The following is a 21,618-nucleotide window of genomic DNA, read 5'->3' on the forward strand; positions in this document are numbered from 1 at the left end:
AAAGTGCAATTTGGTTTAATCAGAGGTCTCATTTCGCAGTGGAAACAACCAATATTTTTTTATTTTAACACTCGAATGAAAAAGACATATTCAATCATCTGGGCCCACCAGCGGCCGGGCGGAAAAGTCGCTGAACACTGGTAGTTCGGTCCGAGGTTCGAATCCCGCGAACGGGCTGGCTGCATGGGCGTTTTCGTGGTTTTCCCCATGTGTAACGTGTATACGAGCCAGTTTCCCTTAGAAAGTCCTCCACGAGGGCAACCCTTCCCTTAGGCAGATAGCCCTCGAGGCTTTGCCATAATCACACACGCAAACACAATCATCTGGAGTAGAAGGGAAAGTAATAGTGTCTGATTTAGGATGATCTAGTACTTTGTGGAAAGAGTTACAGATTTCGATTAATAGTTCTCAGTTTCCAAATACAGTATTGCAAACGAAAAAAAAAATATGGGTTTTTGCAGATTTAGCGCACTGCTTCAAATTACTGAGAAACCGCTTTTCTTATGGCTTCCACTTTTTCCTATGGAACCTTCTCCTATATCTTGGGAATTAGAATTGAATTCCGCCAGACAATTTTCGACCGCCGAAAAAGAAGCATTAACATATGTTGCATTTTATATTGCCTACCGTGTGCGAAACAAAGACCCATCATTGGGAACAATATCTAAAAATAGTGCTGATGAACCAATATTTTAATTCAGAATGGATTAAATTATTCATTCTTAATTAAAATATTGGACTTATTAATAGATTGGAGGTTTGACTACACCTTCCCATTCATAGATGAATATAGTTTACGAGTTCGAAAATATATTTTGTGCAGTTCATGGTACAGGTTACTATAAAGGGAAGCATGTAATTGGATCTTTAATTAATAAACTGGAGAAATATTATCCTGAAGTTAACAGAGAAGCAATTCGTTTATTTTGCTGAGTGCGAACTTTTATTAGAATAAGTTTCTTAAATAGATATGCATATGATTTTTCCCAAAGAAAAGCAGCCCTAAAGACAAAAAGTGGATTGCTTCGGATGTGGCAGCCAATAAATAATATTTCAACAAGTTGTAGTTGCATTGTGACTGTACAAGAAAGCATATATAATATGTTTTGATTTGAAGTATTTGTAGATGACATTTTAGAAGTTAATAGCGTAAAGCATATTTCAAATGAGAACTAATTTTGTTAAGTTATTGTTAAAGTTATTTTTATTGTATCCTGTGTTATTATTGATTCGATGTTGGGCTAGCTTAGCATTCTAGATAAAATATAATAATATAAAATTAAAGTAATTGACATAAGAAGACCTGCCTCCTTAACCCCCACTTTTGAAAAATTAAATAATTTTTTTTTAGGTACTATGAGTAAAGTTGTTTTGTCTAAATTAAAATAACAATCTTACATGTATTTATTTAAATGTAATATTGATGTAAGCCTAAGTTACAAAATTATTAAAAAATATATATGTTATTATATTGAATCGGGAAATATACCAATGTAAAATTTACAATTAGGCTGAAACTCAGATTAGAAGAAATTTTGAAAACTATGCTAATTTAAGGTTGCATTTTGATTAATTTTAAATAGCTGTTATTATAGTTATCTTAGAAGCAGTAGTAGAGTTCTTTTAATTAAATCTCAGATAAAGAAATGATTAGAAATAAACAGGCATTTAAAAAAAAACTATCCCTGCAAATTAAAAAAAGGAATTTTATGTTAAGAGTAGCGTATTTTATTTGTTATTTTAAAATTTGTTAAATTAAAATTTTTTAATGTTCAGTGTAAAACGCATACTACAGTAACATTTTCTCTTCTAAATGATAACTGTCTTTCACACACAGCTCATTTTAAATGCTGATTCTTCAAATTTGAAACACTAATTTCTATGTTGTCAATTGCATCTCCGCGTTCAGTGTCATTATGGCTACGTCATCACTCCCCGCTGCCTGTTTCAGGGGAAAAAGCTCTATGAGCTAGCCTTTCTCTTTTAAGTCCTGTATATCTTCGGAAATTTTGAATAATAAATTGTAATTTTTTCCCAGGTATGCTTAGAAATACGTCTACTTTCAGATGATGGTAAAAATTGTATGGTTTATAATTCAAAATATTTTTTCGGAAAATTTATAAAATTAATTAAAAATACAAATTAAAAAAATAAATCATAAAAAAATGGGTAAATTTTATTTGAAATGAACCTGAATTACGAAATGTGAAAGGAAGAATCAAATAAGTTTACTAAAAAAAGAGAGATTTATACCAAACTCAACACTGAGGAGCTAGAATTTTGAGAGCCAATTTTTTAAAAACTATTCGTGCGATTTTTACAAAACTTTGTAGTTTGACGTAATTTGAGTCGTAGAATGAAAATATGGAAAAATTTGGTATGCCATTTCAGAAAAAGGTCCGATTTTGTGTCAAAATACCTATACTAGAACAATGCTGTATATAAATCTAATACATATCCTAAGTCGCGCTTTCGAGACATAAAAAACGCAAATTGAATTTGTCAATCGGCGCAGTAGAACGAGAGATATAGATTGTTCCAGGCTGTCTTCCAGGCGAACAGTTGTCCCCCCCCCCATGTATAGCAGGTTATGCACAGGCTGGTGGTGGCGCGTCTTTGGGACCCTTAGTTGTGGTAGAACAAATGGGTTGGCCGCATTGTTAGGATTGTAAACGCTCTGTTACTATGACCGATAAAATAAATCTCCAAGTAATGAATGCACTTTCATTATACACCTTACACAATTCACACTGAATGCACCTTTATTACAGCAAACAAATGGTTATTACGGGCTTTTTTTATGAAGCGAGGGGGCATTATATTTTTATATTTTATATATAAAATATAAAAATACATTTTTAGTGCTAATTAGTGATGGAATGTTTTATGCAGGTTCAAATGACAGAAATGTAAGTATTACTAACCGATGAAATTTCATACTTCAAAATTAAATATTAAATAAAATATAAATATTGAATTTCTACCTGGGTGAAGTGGTTATAATCTCCAGAAAAGAAAGGCTTGATGTAACTTTTATCGAATATACTGACTTCGTCGTACCATTTCTTTACCATCTTGTCCCAGTCGTGTGTCGTAGGTTTGTCAGAGTTACCCGCTCGGTAAAGATTTTGCCCAACATCAAATCTGTCTGAGAAAATACGAAATCAAATACCTTTAATCAACTAAAAAGCAATGTAACTCATAAAAGTTTGACTGTCATTTGATAAAAATGTAATGTGGACACCACATGAATTTCTTGTACGGCCTATTAAATTCGACACATTTTTTTTGCTCCATTTGATATAAACTTATTTCATTAGAGATATATCTCTCATTCAATTACCTGAGTTCTCACATCGCGACAAGGCAAAAATACAAAAAACTCAAAATACCTTCGGTAAAAATTGTAATTTACAAAAACATAAAACACCAAAAACAATTAACAAAAACACATTTACAATTAAAATGATTTCTACGCCAAAACAAACAATTTGGTCAGCAGGCAAGAAGGCAGATTTTTCGGTGCCCAAAACTAAAAGTTTACTTTTGGTCCCACTCTTCAGAAAGACACCGAAGGTGAAGAAACTGACTTTATTCACCATTCTATTAAGAGTTTCAAATGTAAACAAATGGCTTAGGGCCCACCAGCGGCCGAGCGGTAAAGTCGCTGAACACTGGTTGTTCGGTCCGAGTTTCGAATCCCGCGAACGGGCTGGCTGCATGGGCGTTTTCGTGGTTTTCCCCATGTGTAACATGTATACGAGCCAGTGCCCCTTAGAAAGTCCTCCACGAAGGCATTCCTCCCCTTAGGCAGATAGCCCTCGAGCCTTTGCCATAATCACACACACAAATGGCTTAGTAGCTTCATTAGATTTAGTAGCACTTGAACAACTTTTAAATTTTTGATAATTCTACAACTATTGCATGCAGATTAACTAAAGGCATAAGAACCTTAACATAAGAACAATATAATTCAATCACTTTTAAAGCAAAAAAGCACAATTTACCAATATATAAAATTAAAATACTAGGCTCACCGAGCCGCCTAACAGAGTACGTATGTATATATCTATATAATTACAAAACACTTTTTTTAAAAGCAAAATGTAAATATGCCTAGTATTTTCGCGCTTTAAGCTGCTGAAAATTATCATTGAAGATATAAAGTAAGAAATGTAGAACTAATGTTTCACAAAGACCAAAAATTTTGAAATTCATAATTAATAAATTTCAAATAAGCCTATAAATGCAACAAAGAATTAAATAAATCTTAAAACCAAAACTTTTAAAAAAGCTATACCCCAATTCAAATTTTTTTATTGAAATTTAAAGAACATAACAGAAGAGGAATTCAATCAACTTCAATGCCCCTTCATCAGGGAAAAGGAACATTGAAATCAATTGAAATCTCTCTTCTACAAAAATCCAAGCTTTTCTGTATCCAGAATTAGCCGATGAACCATTTCAATGCATTTCAATTATAATAATTCACCCAAAAATTCTAGCTTCAATCACTTTTTAAGCAAAAAATGCACAATTTACCAGCATATAAGAATAAAAAAAAACTGAACTCATCAAGCCGGTAACAGAGGAGTCTGTACATATATATCTGTAATGATATTTTCAAATCAATTGATTAAATTCAATTGTAATCATATTCCTTAATAATGTGTTGGCGATTCTCTACCTAAATTGCATCCCTGTTCCTAAATTTTGGCGAAATCCTTTCTTTATTATAAATTATATTAACCTGTTGACGCCCGCCAAATCGCCAAACTCATAAATCTGTCATAAAGTCCTTAAGAACACACCTGATGAGAAGATAACGTCACCACGTGATTTCAATTAATATCGCCGATTGGATGAGCAACATGACGCACACATATCTATAAATAGGACTTCTCCTCGAGGTACAGGAGGAACGTTTGTGAGATGGATGCTGAAATAAATGTATCACTTTATATTCCAAAATTTGTCTCATTCCTGTTGGCCCGGCTGCACAACACAAATAATGCATGAGAAATTACATTTCATATATATATATTTACTTTTACTGCAGACGGTTGCAACGAAAAAGGGAGGTGCACAGATACATATTATAGCAGTCCCATGTATAAAATTTCAAAGCTCTGAGGCTACTAGTTTTTAGAATTATGCGAAATACATACATACGAACAGATGATACGAAAAAATATCTTTTGAATCGGTTTTCAACCTGTTTTGGGAAAAAAAAGTCCTTTATTCTGTCGGTATGTAAAGATGTCATGTAAAAACGTCATCCAAATAGGTTCGATAGTGGCCAAAATGAATATTTTCGTTGAAATATGATACCCGAAATTTTTCGCGATTACAATACTTCGCTTATTTCATGTGTTATATGCAAAAATATAAGTATTATGTCCAGTCAGGCTAAATGGTTTGAAGCTCCAGCATAACTTAGATCGTATCTTCAATACTGAAGTTCCGATAATACAACGTTCGAGAAAATTATCCAGCCGTGAACTATTACTTAATGAAGTTGTTAGACTTGAGTTATCGGCTTCGATATCTCAGTGTATAAAAGTGAAGCTGTTCACTCACTTCAGTGTATAAAAGTGAGCTGTTCTGAGGGGAGTAGGAGAACCAAAATTCAAATGAAATCTTACGTATACTTTTGAAAAAAATCTAAAAACTAGGAATTCTACACATTTAAATTGATTTCCAACATCCTAGAAGTAATTATGTTTTTTAAATATTAAGAACATAAGTAATGGATAATGCGAGTTAATGCGGTTGCAACGGTATTACTCATTTTCCAGCTGAAGGCAATTTAAGTATGGTAACATGTTTTGAAAATTAGGCAGGGTTTAAGGCAACCTTAAATTGTCTTAAAATAAGCCAGAATTCAGTTTGATTTCATTTATAAACTCTATATAATTTCAGCAACTTGCGCACGTATTTTGAACATCTCCGTTGGCGAAGTAGATTTTCTAGAAACGTTTCACATTCATAACAAATCTTTCAGTTCTAATTAATGATCTCAACTCTGAGCCGTCTTTCCCTACCTTCAGTTTTTAAGGAATTTATTTCATAGTTGTTGCCACTTTTTTTCAATAAATAATCCTCTGATTGTGCTATCGAGTAAGCAAAGGCTTCTTTTTCGCCATTTACAGTTTTACATCTGAAGAAAAATGTTCTATTCAAACTTTCGAAACTAGCCCTGCATATTTATGCAATTTATGCTTTTTATTGCTTCTTATTCTTATTTCTGATTGCTTCAGTACCCCTAGCATTATTCTGATTTATTTTCAGTACCTCCAGCATTATTCTGATTGCTTCATTATCATCAGTATTCATTAAAAAAGTTAGAGCTTCGACAAATATTTTACTTCATTACCACAAATTGGACCCTAGAAACCTCTTCAATAATGATACGATTAAAGATTAAAATGAATTTGTCATAAAACAGTTTTTCCCCCCTCGTTTTGAGGAAAATATGAAATGAGTGCTTTTTATTGAAATTAATACTCGTATTATGACTAAAGTAATGATTACTTCTTCCTGGTTTCTTGAAATCTGATGAATTTAAATGTTTGCGCGTTAAATAGAGATTATAATGTTCAGAAGTTTGTGAAACATTAAAATTATACATTAACATCAATATTAAAGTATTGATATTATTCGTTCGTATTAAAGCTGCAGAAAATAAAGCGGGTCAAAACACCATGAAACGGATCAGTTTCAGCCCGTAATAAGACTCACACACACATCTAAGAATAAACAAGTTTTACTATAAATTCTACTGTAATTTTTCATACAAATTTCGATAACAGTACTCATGCATTAGCATACACACAGACAATAATCGATTAACGGGACGCGGATTAACAGCATTGCGATTAGCCAGACCATATTTAAAACTGTTAAATTAGTTTGGTATCGAAAAATGAACCCACTATTAGCATAAATTTTCAGCGTTAAAGAAAACTGATTTCTTGTAAAAGAGAAAAATTCATGTGATAACAGCAGTGAAAACTGATTATGTCATAGACATTAAAATTACGACACCATGAAGGCGGCTTTCAACAAACGCCAAATTTTGAAGAAAGGTGGTACTGCATGCTGGAAGATGCAATTGATTAACATTCCAGTGCATGCGCATAAAGCAGGTAAGAGTAACACCCTCTACATTGTATATAAATGGGAAGACAGCACATCGGGCATCTCATTTGGAAATCGCATTTGAACATCAGTTGTTTTGTGTAGAGGTGGTGTTATACTTCTTGTAAGAAACAGAAACTCCTACAAACAAGTGGGTCGTGGCCTGTCGGGATGCTGCTTATCGTTCAGCGACCTTGATTTCTGTATTGGTATGGACCGCATGATCGTCAGGCGAATATATAATCGATGAATCCTGAAGGGCCATACTGAACACCATGCAGGATCTCAGCGGCCCAGGGCATCTAACGTCCGAGAAGGCAGACATGTTTTCCTCACGGCCTTGAGAGATCGTACAGCCACATCACGTACTTTGAGTCAGGAACTTTGGTTACGTGCAAGCAGCACCATGGGTTGTCCTCTCGGCGGCCTTTGTTGCGGCTTTCCTTGACGTTGCAGCAGAAAAGGAGCATCTACAGTGGTGAAACGAACGACGACACTGGAGACAGAAGTTCCACCACGTCGCCTCTTTGGATGAATATATTCTGCTTACAGCATCATGATGGATATGTAGTCATGTATGGAGGCACCGAAAAGAGCAAACGTTGCCAGCTTGCGTTCGCCATCATCATACGGAGTCAGGCACCTTACTTGTTTATATTGGGTGACATTTTTATACATCCCAGTCATATCTTGTTCGTGTAGCTGGTAATACGAACAGTTTCCATTAAATTTCTGACATATTAAGGCCTTTGGTTATGCCCTGTCTTTGAGACCTGAATGACACCATCTTTCAACAAGATAATGCACGATCACATGTGTTATTGTAATCGCTCTAGGGCAGAAGAGACAATTCTACAAAAAGCTGTAAGTGAAGCCCCAATTAATGAACGATTATTATGAAATATATACAGAAGATGTTGGATTGTTGGCCTGGGCAGCATGTTTTTTCCAGATTTCCTATCTATTGAGAACATCCGATCATGAGTTTCCGAGAGACTGGCACCCCACCACTTTTGAGCCACTACGACTAAGAACAGTGGCAAAGAGTTGAAGCCACATTGAATACAGTACCCGTATCTGTCATTCAAACAGACAGATAGCCCTCGTATGCTTTGCCATATTCAAACAACAAAAAGTGTTATCCAATCGTCTGTTTGACTCGATGCCCTGCCGGGTTCACATGCTATTGCTGCCAGAGGTGACAGGTCTGTATACTAACAAACTCTGCATGCTGTGTACGCGAAACCACTTGAAAATTTAAACATATCTTCATTCCGTTATGCTGTAAAAGATTCCGCTGTTTGCTTTCCGTCCTGGTGCAGCAATTTTAATGGATAAAAGGGTATTTATGAGCTGTTTTTATCCCTAATACGACGTGATTTAACTGTACTCAATCCGGAAGATATAAACATTAAATAATAAAAAATAGAATGTTCTGACATTTTTGCTCAATTTTGATTTCAATGACATTGTTAAGGTACTGCTATGAATATTATTCAGTAATATCATTTATAGCTTAAATTCTTCATTTTGAATTATATTTATTCTTCCGTTATTTACAGTCTGTTCCTTTTATTTTAAATTTTGATTTAATTTACATAACCAAATGTACTGTTCTCAACATTAACGTGCTTGGAAACACGGATAAGTTATAGGCAGACAGCCCTAATGGGCTTTTCCATAATCAACTAAACTAACTTCTTCAGAAGGTCATCTGAATGGGAGACTTACGATGTTTCCACAAGAAGGACAACCAAGTGCAAAAAGTTGAAATTAAAAACATTAGAATATGATTTAACTTAAAAAATAGGTTCTAGTATGGAGACACGATACACTACACAAGACATTTTCCATTTAAATAGAAATCTTTCTGGCAAAAGCCTATAAACACTGCCAGAACGTAATTCGTTTATAAAATGCGATTACAATTAACATTTCCTACTTCAGTATCAAAACGCGAACTCCGCACGCACGCACACACACACACAAAAGTGACAGTTCTGTATCTCCATTTCTACTGGGACAATTGACAAAATTTATAGTAATGCTATAATTTTGGTATAAGATCGGAATTTGATATAAGACGATTTTTTTTTTTTCAAATTTGGATTCTACGACTCAAAATTAGCTTCTAAAATTTTAGCTGCTCAGTGTTAATTGAATTTGGTATAATTTATATAACCTGTAAAATTTATATCATCATCTTAAGTAAATGTATTTATAGGCATACCTTTCAAAAAATTACAGGTTTTTATTGAACATTTCCCAAGGCATACGTGATTTCATTATATAGGCGCGTTTTGAAATTGGGAATATTTGTTCTAAGCGAAAATAAAGCCCAATGTAGTTTATGCACTTTCTTAAAATTATTTGAAAGAATTAACAGTGCACATTTTTTCTGCTCGCGTACAATGAAAGAGGAAAAAAAAAAAAAATAGGCTACCATCAATTAAGAATTTCGCTAAGGGAAATGATTCTAGACGCAAACTGAAAAAAGTGCGAAAAGATAAATTTTTAAATTTATCTGTAAATTTCTCTCCAAATTTTACAAAATTTCATATTTGCGCATAATCTGAGTCGTTGGATCGAAATATGGAAAAAGGTCTATATGCAATTTCAGAAGAAGTCCACTGTTGCTTTGCCTAGGTCAGAATAATGCTATATATAAATCTAATATATATCCTAAGCTTCTCTTTCGAGACAAGATAAGCTCAAATTATGTTTCTTCACTCAGTCCAATAGAGAGGGAGATATAGAACTGCCGCCTCCGTTTTTGTGTGCGTATGTGTGTGCAGAGTGTGCATAGAATATGCTTATGTAGTTGTGTGTAATTTATCCTTATTTATACTTCATATCTAATTAATATGAAACAGTTTCCTGTTTATAAACTGTTAATGTAAGTCCACTGATTAGAGCTGTTAGTTTTACGCTAGATTTATTTTGTGAAGAATATTTTGTGAAGCGGTTAATATAAATTTTAGATTAAAACGTTTTCATGAAATTTCTTACTACCACCCAGCAAATTCTAAAACACTTATTATAGTAAAATAGCAATAAAATTACTGTTCCTCTTACAATACGGCCAAATACTTTTGAGTCATTATAACCAAAAACAAAGTTTTGCAAAATTTACTCACCGACTTGTCTGCATTCATCACAGTCATGGTCATAGATACACTGTTCAGCCCATTTCTGAGCAATTGAAGCAAGTTCGTCGTCCCAAGCCTAGAAATATTTCTATAGTCAGCTAAACGAACACTATTTTTACGAAAATAAATTTAGAATACATATAAACGCTTTACATTTTCCTGAAATTTATTTTCACATTTACAAATATCATGGTTATAAATAAATCAAATTGCTAAAGCAAGCAGCTCATTTTCTAAAATCAGTTTTACAAAACGTAAGAACGTTTTTCTTCAAACAAAAATCAGTACTTTCTGAAAATGATTGTTTAAATACTTCTTCACACAATTACTGTAGCCTGTTGTATGACAATGTATTACTTTTTTAAGATGAATCATTTGCATGCCTAATTGTAACACATTATTTGTTGCTGTAATGAGAATACGCATATTGCTATTAATTTTTAAACTTATTCTTTTTGAAACAAAAGTTTAGGCTTCGGTTTTGTTTTTCTAAAATTGACATTTGCTTCCAAAACTGGGATCACAGAAATTTTTATTATGCATGACTTGCATCTCATTACTGTTTTGTTTTGATCCATTTCATTTTCCCAGATTAGGTATCTTTTTTGAATAGTCCTGTTTCATCCTTTGTCCATGGGATCGATAAGAGGGGTTCCCATTTCAGCCTTTCTTCTCTGCGTTAATGCTTATTCCAAAAACGACGACGATATATACAGGGTGATCTTTTTTAAACTTGAGATTTTAAATAACCCCATAGTCAAAAATCGCATGGCGTGAGGTCAGGGGAACGAGGCGGCCATGCAACTGGAAAACTGCGACTTATGACTCTATCATCAGTGAAGTTTTGGCGCAACAGCTGCTTTACCTTATTACTAATGTGTGGCGGAGCACCATCCTGCATAAAGATTGTCTGTTGGAGACGGTTTCTTTGCTGAAGTTGTGGAATAACAAACGTTTGCAGCATTTCGTGGTACCTTTCTGCATTTATGGTGTATGTTTGGGGTCCTGTCGAAGTGATGGTCTCAAAAAAGAATGCCCCAGTTACGAATTCGGCTGTGAAACCACACCAAAGACTTTTGGGGAATTTAATAAGATTTCGTGCACGGCGTGGGGCTGCTCAGAAGCCCAAATTCGGCTATTTTGTGTGTTTACGGACCCATTGAGATAAAAATGGCACTCATCTCCCCACAGAATGTGCCATGGGAAAGCATCATCAATTTCTACCCTGGCAAGAAACGATAGAGCGAATGTCACTCGCTTATCATAATCACTTGGTTTCAGTACGTGCAAGCGGCTGATTTTATAGGGATAAAATCCAATAACGCGCCGCAAAATTCTCCATACCGTGGAATAATTCGTGTCCAATTGTCGAGCTACACCTCGGGCGCTGCTAGTACTAGCAATGGTTCCCTGCGATCCTTCGACAATTGCAGTTGCCACGTCAGTTACTACATCTTCTGATACTGGTTTACGTCCTCTTCCAGCGCGAATGGTCAGTGACCCCGTTTTCTCGAACTTCTTAATCATTTTCTTAAGACCATTCAGCGATAAAGGTACCTTTCGTAGTTTTTTTTCTGATTCGAAATTCCCGAAGAGCAGCGGATGCATTACATTTATTCATGTAATACAGCTTCACCAGTAACGCACGTTTCGGTAACGTGAGAGGCTACAGCAGAGGCTACTTGTAAGCTACAGCAGCGCCCCAAAATGCCCTAGTTTCGATTTTTGGAACTAAAAGTGTTTTTCACGGAATCATTTTCCCCATGTCTTGATTAGTCTAAATACCAAGTTTGGTGCCATTTCAGATATTAGATCGCACTACAGGGCTCTCCAAACACTGTCACTTTAAAAAAGATCACCCTGTATATTAAAAGGTGTTTCTAAGATGATCCGCCTCTTAAACTTTGAGTTCAGACTACGTTTAAGTACAACCCTAATGTTGTAACACCTAATCATTAAGTTTTTTCAATTTGAATATTTTTAATTAGTTAAAATTTGAATATTTGTGGGCACTAACCATTTTTAGGCTTTTCCACTGCTAAGGCCAGAAATGTTGGTCATTTTATTATGGAATCACCTAACAGGCGGCCACCGTTACCTCCTTTGTTGGGACAGACCATTTGCACTCATGCCTTCTGTGGGATTGGAACCCGGACTCTTTGGTATCACAATCGGCTACCTAACCACTCTACCGTCTGGGCGGCCAATTTGCTTGTAATTCGGTGCTATCTTGAGATATGGCCACACAGAGCTTTAAAGAACAATTGAGGCTAAAATATTTTGAGAATTTTACACCTTAAATGAAAGCGAAAAATAAGAACTTCCAAGAACCGTGCTACATTATGTTTGAGGTAGCACATTTTCAAATGTAATGCTCCAAAGACGCATGCAAATCAGTGATAATTACTTCACTACTTTTAATATTGCTACGAAATGTTCAGGCGCGGTAAGATAGCTTCTCCGCAAAGCAGGTTTAGGGTTGCCATAAAATGGCAAAGGACCGCAGTGTCGCCACATTTGGCCAGAAATCACCCATTTGGCGACAAAATTGGCGATATACTATGGAAGGATGGAGAACCTTCTGGTACGAATTCTTGCCAGTTAACCCAGAATGTTCGTCGAAAGCTATATAAACCCTGCTGGTACGCGGAGAGTCAGTGCGATGTAGTTAACCTCGAGTTAATTAGTTCGTGCGGAGTCGATCGAGCTGACAGCCGGGCAGCGAGTGCCGAGTGGGTCGTCGAGTGCATCAAAACAGTTTCTTAGTGTATCATGGTTAGTGCATCATCGAGAGAGTGTCATGAGGTCCGGGAACGACTGAACCAAAGGGTCGGGAGCTGTGCTCTCTGTGTCGTCGAGTGCATCGCGAGTTATAGAGTGGAGAGTCTCGAGAGTACGTGGAGTTCCGAGAACGACCAAGCAGAGTCGGGAGCTGTACTCTGGTGTTTTGCAGTGAAGCTGTCTCCACCATTATAGCCTGATAACCTGAAGGCTTTGTCGCTGATTGTTCCAGAGAGTGTATGGTAGATCTTCAACGACTGTAAAACGTGACTTTGGAGCTGTCATGATTAATATTGGCTAAATAAAGTGTGTTTCGATACTTCATCGAGTGTAGTCGTTATTCACTCCAAATCTACGAACTCCATACGAACGTGAAGGAAGAAAATAACGTAACACTATATCAAATTCTAATTTTTTAAAATATATGCATTTCTTCGTGGAGGAGAATATTAAATCATGTATAGGAGAAATGAATTTCAAGATGTTTACTTCATCTTGAAAACCATTGTAAGCCATCATTATAACTATTTGTATATCATACCATCACCATTATATCATCATATATCATCATCATTATAACCATTTGTAAGCGTTATTTCGTTTTAAAAACTATCATCTTCAATATTCACCGTCTGCCTATGCCTATGCAATGTTTCTACTTATAGTATTGCCATGACTACTAGTAGAAATGAGAAATAAAGATAATTTCAAAACTTTTCAATTTGTTCTTATATTTACCACTTTTATTCTGTCTTACCATTTCAAACATATTTGTTGCTGATGGTAATTTTCCGGCTTGAGTCTCTTTACCTGATGCAACTTTCTCTCTGTACATGTTGTGTAAGTCTAGAAGGCGCTTTTTGTCATCTGGTTTCAATCCTCGTTCCAAGATAGTGCACTTAGGATTTGGATCTTTGCAGAAACTGTGGTTTGGGGTGAATTTTGCATACGGACATTTTGCACACTCTGACAGTTCAAGGAGTAGTACGAAGAGTAACGCGATTCTAATCACATGATTGACCATTTTAATTTCTAAATCTGTAAGAAATAAAGGAAGTTTTTGTTAGCGATTTCCCTCATTATTAAACAAAAGTATTTTTTAATCCTAAAAATAAAATTTAATAATTTTTTTTAATTCAATATATATATATATATATATATATATATATATATATTGTTCCTCTTCTTCAGAAGACATTCCTGCACAGCCGTCTTTTACTTCTGCTTCTGACAGCAATAAAATGCGCAGCAATTCTTTCTAGTTGAGCTCATAATTTATGGTTCTTCAGCAAATTCTCCAATAGATTAATTGTTAATTTAATAACACATGGGTTTATGTAAAGACACAATATCATAGAGAAACAAAAAGATCCTAACAAAGTGCTCAAAGGCTCTATATGAAACTCAATCTGGCAATTACTTCTTGGAAGCCAGATTCATGATCCTCATGTCATTTGCTGTCAAGTTTTGTTAATAAGAATCAAGCAATGGGAAATATTAAAATATTTTTTCCAAAAGGTCCTGAGTATTTATTTGTCTAATACATTACCTCAAAACATTTTTGAAAATCATACGTTTCCGATTAGTAATCAAGAAATTGTAACTCAAGAAATTGTTCGTCATTCAAGCCTTTTTTTAGTTGATTTGTTCATGAAGTGAAGTATTTATGATTCGAGTCCACTTATGTGGATTTGCTAAAGGAAAATGTATGACTGGAAAAATCTCTAATCAAATTACTAAATTTATCATACACGTTAGGGGCATATATCATAAACTACAGTACACAGAATACATTCATCAATATGTTGATTTTAATGAACATATTGATGAATATGTGGTGCTTCCTATAGTGTATGATGACATATACTGCTCATTATAAACATTTCACTCTCTATTAAGACAGTCTCAAAATTATATACTAAATTTTAGTTCATTTTAATATAAAAAATTTGATCTGGGCACCACATGGCATCTTTATACGGCCTAATAAATTATACACATTTTTTGCTGCATTTCATTTAAACTTATTTTCTCGAATTTCATTAGAGATATATTTCTCATTCAATTAGAGAGGTTGTCCTAAAGGGATTTTTAAAGGAAAATGTCAAGATCTATGCAGGTTATTCTCCATGCGGTAGCTGCACTGACGTCAAGTTGTTGGTCCAAATGTCGAGTTGGTGCTGATGGTTCTTTCTCTATTATTATTTTAACAGCGGGGATGTTTTTGGTCATCCTTGCTGTCTTTTATTTGGTCTTCATGGCCACTTAGTCATCAGCAACTGAACCTGTTCATTCAAACTTAACAATTAAGGCATACAACTTGCATGAAGAATGCTTTGACCTGTTTTTATAGGTACCATTTCCTGAATGCAGCAAAGCAAAATATTCTTCGAAACTAACTAGGTCACGAAACTAACTAATAAGTTTCTTTTGGGTCCCTGCGCAAGCGCGTACAATTTTATGTGACTAGCTACACCCGTTGAAGAGCTATTCAACTAAAAGTTTCGCTATACCCTGTGCTTAGGAAATCCTTAACGAAGACATCCCTCTCTCCCATAGGCAGATAGCTCTTAATCTCTTTGCCATAATTAAAGAAATCAAACCGCTATACCTTCTGCATGAGTTTAAATTTTGCGATTTTATTCAAGTTCAAATTATAAATATTGTATTTTAATTCTACTTTACAAATAAATTTCTTCATTTCTAATCATAATAATTCTCCTGTTATTTACTATATACATTCTTTTTGATTAACTTATTCTTCAGAAAATCTGCTTCGGAATACCAGGAAGCTGAATTATTTTAATCGTATTTATTTAATTGTATTACTTATTTAATTATTACTATTCATTTAATTGTTTTTCTATTTTTGTGATTAATTAATGATTTTGTAATTAATTGTTTTGTAATTTTGTAATTATTCATTTAATTATTATTATTAGTCCAAAGAAGCTTTGTCCCTGAAGGTCTGTTGTTTTCGTTTTGCGATTTTGCGTTGGTTCACTATAAATGCCCATTTCACTTTTCAAACTTTTGCCACCAAATGTCCTGCATTATATTTGAAGAAATAAAATAATGAAAAATTTGCATAAATGTATGTATATTTCTCGCATAGTGATAAAACAACGGCACATAGAGCCATGGAATTTTGAATGACGTAAACCTCCTAAGAATATGGGCATGTGGAAGCCTAAATTTGAAATTTGTTTTATTATCGATTCATATTTTGTAAAACTTTAACGAATTTTTGACGAACAAACTCAAGGGTTTCAAAGCGAGCAATGGCAGCGATGTACAGAAAAAATATTTTTATCTCCAGCGCGCGAGATTGTGTATCGGAAATTCTAAGGATATGCTCGTTTTAAAACTAGTTTGCGATATTGCTGTTGAACTGAATTTTATGGTTTAAGTGCAAAGAATGTGATATTTAATAAATAAATATAACACACAAAATGTTAAAAAAAATGCCCCTTTCGACATAATTTAAAATCTGAGCCCAGATTGTTTTTCAGATTTTTTTTTTTTGTTAATAATTTTTTAATTTTTTTTTACTTATTTGATTGTTAGCCCAAAGATTGTTAGCCCAGAAGGGATATTAATTTCGCTTTGGCATTTTGCGTTGATTCGCTATAAACGACGAATCACTTTCTAAATTATTGCCACCGAATACTATAGCCCGATAATGCTGGTGAATTGAATTTCATGGTTTACGTGCGAAGAATATTATATTTAATAAATGAAGGTAACACACAAAACGTTAAAAAAGGCCTCTTTAGGCGTAATCTGAAAGCTTTCAGATTTTTTCAAGTATTATTTTAATTTTATTTAATTTATATTGTATTATTCGCATTATATTATTAATTATTTATGTATTATTAAGTGTATTATTTTCATTTATTATTGTAATACCAGGAAATAGTGTTTTTCTGTCAATTATAACATAATTTAGTCCTTTTTCCTCTATTTTTAAGTGTTTTTAATTGCTTAACAGTTAATTGTTTTTTGCGTTACCGTAAACGTCGTGTCTGGGTATTACCCGGTTTAATCGAAGTTAACTATGTTTCTAAGAATACAGTGTTTTCAAAATTGATGAATCATTTAAAGCAGCCCGTTAATACAGGCTACTTTAAATGATTACGCAGGTAATTTTGAATAATTTACCGGGTAAATTTGAATTAATATCACAAGTTTCATGCCAAGAACTATATTTTTATTTTTAAACACATTTTATTTTAAAGCATTAAATAAAATGAACTTCAAATAAAGATTTATGAAAATTAAGAGCACTTACTTAAAACACAAAGGTAGCTGATCTCAATAGTAATTTCTCATCGAGTAGAGAACAGAGTTTCTCAAACGTCTCCGTTCTCTCGCGTATCATATATAACGATTTTACGGTTTCTTTTATATCGAAGAAGTGATTACTTCATGTCAAAATATCCTGACTTCACGTCAAAAACTTTGATGTTATATGGTTGAACTTTTCACAACAGAAGTACCTGATATTTTCTTTAATTTAAATTCCTAGCAGCTCACATCTGCTATCATGATATCAGCCTTACTAGTCAATTAATATTTTATTTTTATCTACAACACAGTGTATTTTCAAATATTTTTTTTTTCTGTTTCGCTTGTTAAGATCATAACACTGTAATGTCAAAAATAAGGAATATGCATGTGTCGGAAAGCAGCTGTAACTGATGGAAAGGAATATATGTAAAATTCTCTTACTGTTTTCTTAATTTTTATGTAACTTGAAATACGATTTTAATTAAGTTGAATATTTAATAATCACAAAGTATTCGATCATTGCTTGCTTTAAAAGGCAGGAGTTCAATCGCTAATTTTGAGAGAAAATCTGGCTCCTATTTATTTTTTACATGGGTACACCTCAAAGAAACCTATCATCCAACCTGTTTAGCATTCCACAAATGGCTAAGTTTACATAAGGCTTAGTCTGATTCTATTTATGAATTTTCGATAACTTTTCATAAGTTCTTAACTGACTTTTTAGCTGCGATCTGAAGGTAATTTAGTACCATAATTTTCTCCCCAAAATCGATTCCGATATTTTTAATTAGTAGCATAAAGAATTATCGCATTCCCCCGTGTGAGCTTTCATGGTGAATATGGCTACATGTCCAGCTACGAAGTCAAGGAACGTGATTTGAATGAGCAGTAATTCATTACCATTTTAATTGTGATTAAATGTGTCTCGTCACTCTCCCAACTCGCCGTTTAAGTGGGGGAGAATGGAAAGAATTATCGCTTCTCCCCAGCTTGCTCTTGTAGAGTAAGTGGTTAGCATGTTCGCACAGTTAATTTAAAGTCAAAGAATTCAATACCAGCATAACTAATTTAAGATCAAAAGAGCAAACACCGAAAAAGATATAGTATAGTCAATTTTTCGCGAAAGCCCTCTACGGTACTAATATCACTTGCCGGCTCTGCAATAGTATGCTCTGGGCATACCTTTGGTGCTACTTTGGTAGACGGTTGCACGGATTTTTGGCGAGATCTTTTTTGGCGAGCGATAAGACGTATGGTAAACTTATTGCTGGACGAGTTACTTATGGTAACCGATACTTTCTTGTCATTTTATTTTTCAAAAAATGCGTTTTATTATGCATAAATTCCGTGTTTTAAATATTATTTATGGCTTCTTAATATTAAAAATGAATTTAATTTTGCATTTTTATTTGAAATAAAAATTTTATTATGATATTTTATATAATTTTATGTTGTGGATGATGTAATCAATGACGTCACTTTACTTTAAAAGTTATTGATTTTAATACCTATAAATTTATTATTAATGACTGCTAAATATTAAATTATAATTTAATTATGCATTTTTAAAAATTATTTTATTATGTATGATTATTTAAATAATTTTAATTCTATGCGTGATCTCATCAGCTCCCTTATTTGTTACTGAATATTTGTGCATTACCGCGCTATTTTTAAATTTTATTATTCATCTCTTCGAATTCCTTAGATTTCATAGCGAACGGATATGTTCTTTTCAAATGTTGTTATTGATAAGTACCAAGAATTATTGGTATCGGAATCAAAAATTCGTCCTTTGAGACCTTATTTTGGCCAACCTGGTTTTCCTACTCAAAGATTTATTTCTAAATTGTTACAAGAGTCAGAGGAAACTTATTTTAAATTTTTGGATGAAACCTCACTAATTGCTTCTTCAAGGAAATGCGAGAAATATGGATCATAGATGAAGATCGTTAAAACAGCCGATTCTGGGGACGGCCGTATATGGTATTGTAGTCACGGTAAAATAAGAATTAGACATTCCTCCTTTTTTACCGACAGTAAACTTCTAATTGCTGTCATTTTAGCTCTAGTGTACGAAGCGTTCTTATTTATTCATTTTAAAGTATTTGAATTTAAGTAATATTTTCATTCTTTTAAACGTTGGTATGATGGTTTTTAATTCGATATTCAATTAAAGTAATATTTTAATCCAATTAAACGTTGCCACAATGTTTTATAGCGGTATTTTTATTCTATTTCTTTGCTATAAGAAAGTAATAGTTTAACCTTACTTTAGTATTTTATACTCGCAGTAAATGTATTTATTTACATTTGTCTGCCGTCTTACAAAACAACGTTTTCAACAAAAAATTAATCCACTATTTTTAACAATATTTATGTTTTTAAAGTTTCGAATACTATGCATTAAATGCGTAAAAACAGCATTTTTTCAAGATGGCTGAGGATTGTAAAAACCGCGCCAATAATTGCGCCAGAGTAAATCGCCAAAAATCCGTGCAACCGTCTACCAAAGTAGCACCATACCTTTTAGAATTCCCACCAAGAGCTTCCAAATTTACCATATAATAACGCAACTACAGGCGATTTTTTAAAGCAGTGAACAAACTGAAATATTAATGTTTACTTTTTTCCAAGAGGTACTATGGTTAGCTTTACGAAATGTCTTCCAAATGTAATCGGACACTTTTGACTTCCGAAAATAATGTTAAAAATATTAAACGTATAAAAATAAAATTACACAGTGTGATTATCCTTGAATTAAGCGTTTACATAATTCGTTCGTTTACAGTAAAATATTCAACTAAAAAATTAAGACTTTACAGCGGAAAAATCATATCACTGGAAATTAGCATTTTTCCTTTGATCGGCAAAGTTTTAAGAGGCTTAATAGCATAATACTGACTTTTAAGAAATAAAAAAATATTTGAAAGGAACTGTATTCATAAAATTAATAAAAATATTAACGGGGAATTTTTCAGTTTAAAAGTTTAAACTCCACATAAGAGGTACTATATATATTAGAAGTAATGAGAAAATTTACAATGTGAATAGTCAAAATCGTGGAGATAAGATAGATATAAATGGAGCAGGTATGAGCGATTCTTCCTGTGCGAGTGGTGGAAATCTTCCGCTAGTGAAATTTCTTGTTCTTTTTGTATCTGTTCTGTCAGATTGCTATTCACATACAACATTATGTGTTTTTTACTGTTTTAAACATGTCAATTAAAACACCGCAATAGACTGAAAACTTTTTATCACAAGATTAAGATGCTTTTAAATTTTAGGAATATTAGCACTGCAAAAGCTATTAAAATGCCTTTAAATGGCAATGACAGGCATGAGAATGTATTTTTTCTTACTACTTAAACCTAAAAGCGTAATTTAACGAGGGCCTCTTACTCTTCTACCGTTAAATCGGGGGATTTGAAACTCGACGTGTTTTAAGTGCCCCCATGCCAGCAAAGAAACTTTACATTTACTTTACATTTACAAACATCCATTAATTTTCCAGGATTTAAGGCCGCGCTCAGTGTTACAGCAGACAGCTCTCCTACAGTCATTCTAAATCAGACTATTCAATGTTTTTAAAATCATGAAGCAATAAAAATTTGTGATGTATAAGCTACAATTTCAGCGCAGTTTCGTCTTATAATCTAGTCCTGAGTCTTTCATTGAGAAATTTAATATTACGTTTTTGTGATGGTTTTAAATGTTGCTGACCAAATCCTTAAAGTAACTCCTTTTCTGAATTAAATTAGAAAGAGAAAGAAAGGACTAGTAAACATATTACTTTCCTTAACTTGACCACTTAAATCACGAAAGCACACTACATACATGATTGTTTGCAGTTTTCCCTTTTGAAAAGGCTAATGGGGAGAGGTCTGAGATCCAGTGAATCAAATTTAAGAAGTGATGAACTATCATTCACGACATTTTAATTCGGATTACACTGTAGAAATTTAGATTTTTTTAATACAGAAAACATGAAAAACAAGCTTTTCTCTCTCTGAAAATAAAAAAAAAAAAAAAAAAAAAAAATATCTTTCAACTCTTAAACAGATATGTTAAGCAGTTATACAGATAAATGGATGTGTAAACCAGTTATGCACTGTAAATACAATAATTCTTTAAAAACTGCACTGATTTTTGATCGGGAGGTACTTTGATGAGTATGCGTTATATAACAGAGTATGATATACTAAATTAAAAAAAAAAAAGGATTTCTCGTGAAGAGAGGATGAATTGATGGAACTTC

The 21,618-nt window shown here is 33.5% G+C and overlaps 1 protein-coding gene across 1 annotated transcript in view; it reads right to left on the reverse strand.

Annotated features, from left to right (window-relative positions):
* Nucleotides 1-17,516, reverse strand: part of LOC118198000 (venom allergen 5-like) — a 28,393-nt gene extending 10,877 nt beyond the window's left edge. Inside the window, exons 1-4 of the mRNA XM_035369584.2 lie at nt 17,362-17,516; nt 13,828-14,108; nt 10,278-10,365; nt 2,985-3,148 (exon numbers count right to left, since the gene is read on the reverse strand). Coding sequence (XP_035225475.1) covers nt 2,985-3,148; nt 10,278-10,365; nt 13,828-14,094 — 519 coding nt within the window. The 5' untranslated portion in view covers nt 14,095-14,108; nt 17,362-17,516. The remainder of the gene's footprint in view (nt 1-2,984; nt 3,149-10,277; nt 10,366-13,827; nt 14,109-17,361) is intronic.
* Nucleotides 17,517-21,618: the final 4,102 nt, after the last annotated feature.

This window comes from Stegodyphus dumicola, chromosome 1, assembly GCF_044657685.1.
Source record: "Stegodyphus dumicola isolate Sdum_Otavi_A_Nest chromosome 1, ASM4465768v1".
Classification (NCBI taxonomy): Eukaryota; Metazoa; Arthropoda; class Arachnida; order Araneae; family Eresidae; genus Stegodyphus; species Stegodyphus dumicola.